Genomic DNA, 8,347 nt, shown 5'->3' on the forward strand with positions numbered 1-8,347 from the left:
AACAGATAGAATTGTCTCGACCTTGGATCGTCGGATCCTAATAAATAGTCCCGCTGTTTAGCTGAGTAATACTTTTTATGGAAAAGCTGTCTGACGATTTGTCTTATTTGAAGCTGTACCACAGTTTGGATAGAGCTAGGAATATTTTTATAGTATTTTTCATCTTCCACTTGTCTATTTGCTTCCAGCCTATACTGCTGCTTGTCCATTAGAACTATTTTGGACCCTTTGTCCGCCGGCTTGATTACTATCTGGCAGGGATAGCTCAGTAGGTAGAGTGGTGGCCCCATGATCGGAAGGTCGGGGGTTCGACTCCACTGAACGGCTACCCTGAGGTACCCCTGAGCAAGGTACCGTCCCTACACACTGCTCCCCGGGCGCTGCACTGGTGGCTGCCCACTGCTTCACTGGGTGAATGGGTTAAATGCAGAGGAACTATTTCCCTATGGGGACTAACACGCACACTTTACTTTACTGTCTGTTATTTTGTAATTCTCTGATAGCGCATCAAGTCCTGGATGGTATCATACAATGTATACCACTCAGGTTCCCAGACTGAGGGAAGGATGAGGGGCTCCCTGAAAAAATAATCTTCTTTAAAGTAGTTATGATTAGGGTTAGGATTAGGCATTCATTTTTGATCGTTAGAGTTAGAGTAAAGGGCTCAGGAAAGCATTATGTCAATGGGATGTCACCAGGAGGATAGCAAACCAGACGTGTGTGTATGTGTGTACCGTGCGCACGCTTACCATCCAGCATACGCGTACATCCCAGAGTAGAAAGCCAGTGGCATACCAGAGAGCTGCACATTACTCAGGTCAAAGGCATTCTCAAAGTGTCTGGTTTCTCCTGCAAGCATGCACACACATCAACTGCTACATTTGCCGTATTGTGCAAGATGTCTTGATGCATTCTCAATCATCCAGGAAAGTAAATTTCCAAAAGTTGATTCTGGTCATCTGGACGTAGCGTTTTGTGGGAGAAATGTGAATTCTTAAATCATTTTAATATCTTTAACAATTGCAATCACAGAAATGATCACAAAGCTCTCTGTATACCTGAGGGCTACTGGAGACACTGGCCTCTCTACATGAACTCCATGGTTGAGTTATTACATTAATTGCAATGATTCACCATCAGCTGTGCAAATGTAGATTTATTTTTTACAATGTTAAAGCTGGAGGTTGCCTTCTGCAGAGGCTTCAGGAGTACAGTGCTTCATTATCTCTGTGCACAAATGACTCAGCCGGGCACACAAAGAAAAATCAGTAATTACATTTGCGTGTCAATGAGTAATTCGTTTTCTGAAGTTAATTAAGAAATTTCTTTGAATTAATAATTTGTTCACATTAGGAAAATGCTGAGTTAAACAGCCCAAAAGTATAATCAAGTTATTAAAAGTATAATTAATTTAAAGGTCAAATTCATGAAGAAGATTTATTTAATTTATTAAATATGCATATATGAGTTGCAATCTGGGCTTACGTTACAGAAATGTGGACAGAGTGAAAAAGATTAAGAGAGATAAACTGAATAAATACAACAGATTGTGTGCAGTCCAGGGCTTGGGAGAACATTATATACATAATATGTACTAACTTTACTGTTTTAAGGAATGAATACAAAGAGCGCTCACTGACACATACAGTATTGCTTCAGAGAAACATTTTAGATTAATAACATTTTAAAGTACAGCAAAGTCTGCAGTTGAGAGGAAGACAGAAACTCCACCTCTAAAATCCTGCTGTGCGGACACCAATAAATGCTCGACCTGTAGCATGCTGTGAGCAGGTGTGTATGACACGCAGGATTCATGTTGAATCACGTGCAGCTGAACACTGTGTGCAACCCAGAACACTCAGAATTTTGGTGGTGTACGTGTGCAGTGCTAGAGAGGTGTCACTGATGATACCTTTAAATAGCTGGTACATGCCTGGCACTATTATGATGGCAATGGCCAGAAGCTTGCTGACAGTGAGGAAGATCTGAATCCTGGCTGTCCACGTTACGCTCATACTGTTCAGGTACATAACAGACGCTGCAGAGAGAGGGAACCATGTCAAGCAGTCATACAGTGTTTGTGACCATATTGAAGGCTCACCATCAACAGAAAAGTCTAAGCTAGTCATATCACATTATTACATTTAGTAAGTGGGATTACATTCTATGAAGTGACTAAAGATCGATGCCTGAATGTTGTTTTCTGTGGCTACTATCAAATGTGCCTTACAACAGCGGTCCCCAACCTTTTTTGCGCCACGGACCGGTTTATGCCCGACAATATTTTCATGGACTGGCCTTTAAGGTGTCGCGGATAAATACAACAAAATAAAACTAGTACCGGTACCAAAAAAAAGAAATTTATTCATAACACACGTGAAAAGTAAACGATAAAAACGATAACAAAATAACGCTGAAAACCGATAAAAACCCTGAAAACTATACATTTCACACCTGAGCCTCAACTCTCGCGGCCCGGTACCAAACGACTCACGGACCGGTACCGGTCCAGGCCCGGGGGTTGGGGACCGCTGCCTTACAAGAAACCAGTTTAGAATTGAAGGAAACATTTTGTAAGCTTTTTGATAACCAGATGCCTTTAGCTACATTTGGGCGTGGGGGGCATTTGTTTTTGTCAAAACATGTTTATATTATATTATATTATGATAATTATATAATATACGAATATATCAAGTGGTGTCTTTTCAGTCTTCCACTTCACTCCAGCTCACCCTGTACTGGGTTACTTGGGCCCCTCAGCCTTGTATCCCACTGACAGGCGTTCAGAAGAGAAAGCAGAGTTGGAGGACCAGGGTCCCTGAGGTAGTTAAATTACTACTGGGTGGCAGAAACTCTGGATTGGATGAGATTCACACTGAGTTCCTCTATGTTTTTGGACTCTCTTGCGTTGAGTGGAGAACTGAGGTGGAGTCTCTGTATTGGCAAACTGTGGTTACAATTACCATCTTTAAGAAATATCCCTTTTCGAGGATATTTAATGTGCGTCAGTATTTTCTTCTAACCATTCTACAAATGTTTTGTACGTTTGGAGAAGGTATCTGACTGCATCCGTCAAGGTATCCTGTGGCAGGTGCTACAGGAGTATGGGGTGCCTGACCCACTGTTCCAAGCCATTGTACAACTACAGCAAGAGCTCGGAACGTCGGAAGGTCGCTTTGTTGGAAATAAGTGGGACTAATTTGCACTGGGTGCTGGACGGCACTAAGGCATTTCTGTGTCACTGATTATGTTCAGAATTTCTATGGACAGAAATTTTAGTTGGAGGCAAATTATGGAAGGCTTCAACTTTGGTGGCCTCATCTCTGCTTTTAGTGGGTAAAGTAGTTCTGCTGGCTTCATCAGAAATAGAGCCAATACCCCTCCGCAATGACAGGAACCAGTTGAGGTGGCTCAACAATCTGCCTAGCACCCTTCCTGACTGGCCTCAAGATAGACCCAGGACATGCTAGAGGCATCACATCTCTCGACTAGACTGACAAAGCCCTGATGTTCCCTCAGATAAATGAGAAGGATCAACTAATTCACTCAGCTTATCCTTTAGTTGGGAAACCATGATGCAATTATTTATTCCATCAATAATTTGTTGTGTTGACAAAACAAATTATACTTTATGTTCAAACATTTATGATATAAACAAAATGTCCTACTTTTGACAGAATTCAAACTCAGTTATTTACAGTGCTGAACGTAGGAAAGTTTGGCTGAATATGAGAAACTGAGCAACTATCAGTGTGTATAATCAGTGGCCCAGTTTAAAATGCTCTGAAATGCTCATTCATGTGAATTTGCTATACTGGAGATTGTATTAGTATGATGTGCCCTATGTTTGTGTTTAGAAGGTTGATAAGCTGAGGATAGTCCTGGGTCTTTTTGTCAAACCCCGCTTCCTTCTAATGCACACTTCTGTCTTCTGCTATTTACCCGAGCTATTTACAACACCCTTCACAACAATTCACTAAGATAACATCTGGGCATATTATAACACTCCTTATTACAGTAGCAAAGGTATATACTTAGGCCAATGGCTGTGGCCAGTTTGACAGCCAGGGGGGGTATACCACATGGCATGAACAGAGGTTCCAGGATGTACTGACCAAAGGCCAGAGAAATGACCGCCATGCCTGCAGGCCTGCAAGATGCAACCAAATATGTCAGTTTTTATATTAACATTAATTTATATAACCTTAGGTAACATTCATACATTCATAAAAGATTATCACTTATGTTTCCAGCCTTGTAGAGTTTTTTAGTCACCTTCAACTACAGCTTTGTTTCATTTTCTGCATCTTCACCTTTGGCAGTCTCATCAAGTCAGTACAGCAAAAAAGACATGGTTCTAGAGCTAGCACTGAAGGTGGTGACCAAAGTCAAAGCTAATACAAAGCAAATACATGACTTCGATTCATTGCAGCTTGACATGAAACAAAGAAATGCAGTAGTGGATATGGGAAAACAAGCATCTGTTAGATGGCAGCATATTTGTTATATTGTTATATTTGTTTTTGTGATATACATTTTTAAAAGCAAGTGAAACACAAAAGTCACAAAAATGAAATCAAAGGATCTCAGTTTGATGTGTTTTTAACCCAGCATAATACAGCTGATGCTGAAAGATCCAACATGACCTCATAGAAAGTTATGAAATATGTGACAAGACTTCTTAGAAAAAAATTACTTGGTGATGGTACATGTGTTAGATCATAAATAAGTTTAAAAAAAAACAACGTTTACTTATACAGCACATTTCACAGACTGTGGTCTATTTAAAAGCTTTCTCAAATAAATACGATCGTGGTGATTTCCAAGCCGGCTTTCACATCCCGCTGTAAGTCCCGCTGTAGCAGGTATAACGATGGGAGTTTGTTTGTAATATCAGATGGGCAACTTCCTAGACATAGCATTTCCATAATCACATCCTCATGTGTGCACAGTAGTGGGCTTGGTTTCAATATGAATGAAACAATACTGGCTAGTCCCAAAGGCTCAGCTTCTGGCTCATCTGTATTTCCCTCTTCATTTCCCACAGCAGTCACTGCAGCCGGGGAAATCGCTCTTTGTCCCCCCCCCCTCATTCTTGTTTTCATTCTCTGCCTCCCTCTCTGTTCATTTCCCATGGTTTCCATTCAGTCCTTGTAGCCTGAGGGTAGCATAAGATTGTGCAGCTCCAAATAGCCAGTAGACTGGTTTGTACTGCTTCACCTTGTCTGTGTACACATCTACTTCCATAGAGCATTTTTTAAACTCTGTGGTACAAAGTAAACTTAGTGTCACATGCAGCCATTCAGCCTTTGCTCCCCACCAAACACAGTCTAAGAGATTATGTATACACCATTTTTTTGTAAAATAGAGACTACACAATATTTGTAACACATTAGGTGACTAGAGGCGTACGAGTTGTTTTCTGCTCCTCCACCAATTACAGCAGTGTTGACTTGTGTGATGGTGATGATGTAAAAGCCTGAGATTGAGAGAAATTATTTTTGTGCTGATGTGGTATAATCTAAACTAGAGCACCCAAATGCAATAATATATATAATATAATAATAGAAATAATACTGCCATTTAAATTCATCTATAGCTTCTTGTCTTTTCTTCTTAAACCTTTTCATCACCTCCATACAACTTGTTGTATTTTGTGTTGAATAAGTCCCAGTAACTGTGCAAACACATACAATTAGACAATTTATATAATCAGATTTATCGTCAACCCGTGGTTACATGTGACACCCCGAGTCTAAACTTTCAATTCAATTCAGTTTTATTTATACTATGTGGTCACTAATGAGCAACAGATCTGTAAATCAAACTGAAAGATAACACTTGTAAAGATGTTATGGCAAAGGTCCCATCAGGTTTGATGAGTAACATCAGCTTCCTTTTTGAATCATGTTAATACTCACTTAAGTCCAACATTTGCTCTTGTTTAGCTTTGTTTTTGGTCTCCACCAACTACTGACCTGTCACTGACTGCATCTGTCTCTCTGTTTGCTACCGAGTTAGCATTGTATTAAGGCTTTACACTGTTACAGAAAATAGCTGCTTACTGCTGGAACCAGTGACTCTTGCCACCACAAGCAACATCCTTATATTATACTTTGTGACAAAAAACAATGATTTGTAGAGCTAAAGATTCAGACTTAATTTGAGGCAAAAAGCATTACCTTATAGCAATGAGATCAGCCCATAATCTTATAAAAGCCATCTGAGGTCCAAACGCTTCCATTATGTATGTGTAATGGCCGCCAGACTTCTTAATGCATGTTCCCAGCTCAGCATAGGACAGGGCTCCTGTAGTGACAGAGGTGACATATTAATCCTAGCTCAGAAACAAGAGGCTAGGTACATACCAGTCCCAGGACTGTTAAACTGTCTCAGAGGTGTACTCTCTCCCCTTTGTGTCCATGATTAGAGCAATGTATTATTGCGCAAGCTGCCTCAGTTCTGTAGCAACATTTTTGAGTGGAAAAAAGCATCACATTTATCCATTTCAGTACAGGCTTGGCAACAGCCATTAGGTGCAGTGGGTCCTGGGTTCCTTCTGGTGCATGACAGTACCTAGCCTCATGCAGGCAATTCCTGGAGAATAAGGGAATTGATACCACTGACGTGACTGACCCATGCTTGCCTGAAATAAAAATCCATAGAACACCTCTGGAAAGTTATGTTTCGGTCCATCTGACACCATCGGGTTGCACCTCCGACTGCAACTCAGACCTCAGATCCTTTCGGGCTGTCTTTGACTTCAGCCTGGTGTAGGTTGATAATTCTCATTTCCATCGAGTGATGTGGCATTCTTTTGTAGAGTTGGATGTCTCGAGACCGGTCTTGGTCTCGAGACCACTTTTACGTGGACTTTTGTCTGGGTCTTGTCTTGGTCTCGACTGACTTTGGTCTCGGTCTTGGTCTCGCTGTTTCGGTCTTGCGTTCTCAAATCGACATAGTGTTCAGGAGATTTGGAGTCAACCATCAGCGGAACGGGGGTGGTGGCTTACAGGGCTTAAGCCCGGGTCATTTTTTCAGAGTGTAATTTGTTAGTTAGATGCCTGCCTGACAACTGTATAAAACAAAAACAACACACGAAGCACAGAGCGTACCGTCGTAAATTCCCCCTAATTTTGGTATGATCCGAGCTCAGGCACTAGTCGACTGAGCACTAGTGATTAGTGATGTTCGATTCGTGAACGAATCGTTCAATACTCGAGAATCACTTTACTGACTCGTGAATCATGATTCACAAGCCCAACTGACTCACTGACTCATCCCTGTTGCTGTTAGCAAACTAATTCCATTAGTAGAAATATATCTAGCTTATAATTAAAATTGTGGGGGGGAAAAACAACAGCCAGTTTCTTAACAAAAGCATTTCTGCTCTGAACTGGAAGAAAAAACCCTGAGTAGAAGCTCACATCAAGAAAATAGCTCCTCGGTTCACAGTAGCATCGCTCTGCTAACATGCTAACAGCACATTTGAGCTACTCACCCCCTCCCTTCCTGTGCTGAATCGTAAGCGTAAGCGAATCACTCAGGACTCACACCCCCTCCCTCCTGCTATGCTGAACGAGTTGAAGGAATCACTGACTCACTCACCCCCTCCCTCCCGATTCGCAGCTTCTTCTTCTTCTTGGTTAGCAACCAATGTTAAGGTACATTAGCGCCCCCTGGTACACAGCTCAGTGGACCCTCGTGCTTCATAAGACACACTCACCCCACCCTCTCGGTTATCAGCTGTTGAAACTCAGAGCGTGTTACCTTGGAAGAGTCGCTCCTTCACCGAAGACAGTGGAGATTATTGTGGACTTCAGGAAGCACACAGCTCCACTCCCCCCCATCATCCTGACTGACACCCCCATCACCTCTGTGGACTCGTTCCGCTTCCTGGGTACCACCATCACCCAGGACCTGAAGTGGGAGCCCACCATCACTTCCGTCATTAAAAAAGCCCAGCAGAGGATGTACTTCCTGAGGCAGCTGAAGAAATTCAACCTGCCAACACGGACGATGATGCAGTTCTACACTGCAATCATCGAGTCCATCCTCACCTCCTCCATCACCGTGTGGTACGCTGGAGCCACTATCAGGGACAAACAGAGACTGCAGCGTGTTGTGCGCTCTGCTGAGAAGGTGATTGGCTGCAGACTCCCATCTCTGCAGGACCTGTACACCTCCAGGACACTGCGGCGTGCAGCTCGGATCTCAGCTGACCCTTCTCACCCTGGACACAGTCTGTTTGACCTGCTCCCCTCAGGCAGGAGGCTCCGGTCCATTCGCACCAGAACCTCTCGCCATAAGAACAGTTTCTTCCCCTCTGCTGTCGGACACACACGTG

At 42.5% G+C, this 8,347-nt stretch overlaps 1 protein-coding gene across 1 annotated transcript; it reads right to left on the reverse strand.

Moving 5' to 3' along the window:
* Positions 1–370: 370 nt before the first annotated feature.
* LOC102294972 (cystine/glutamate transporter) lies at positions 371–6,309 on the reverse strand (the record flags this gene model as incomplete). Its single annotated transcript, XM_005953275.3, is given in 4 exon segments — positions 371–849; positions 1,913–2,038; positions 4,035–4,150; positions 6,183–6,309. Coding segments are annotated over 4 exon segments (473 nt in total), but the record flags the coding sequence as incomplete, so codon positions are not given.
* Positions 6,310–8,347: the final 2,038 nt, after the last annotated feature.

The sequence above is a fragment of the Haplochromis burtoni genome, unplaced genomic scaffold (assembly GCF_018398535.1).
Source record: "Haplochromis burtoni strain Fernald_Lab_line unplaced genomic scaffold, NCSU_Asbu1 Contig_854, whole genome shotgun sequence".
NCBI lineage: Eukaryota > Metazoa > Chordata > Actinopteri > Cichliformes > Cichlidae > Haplochromis > Haplochromis burtoni.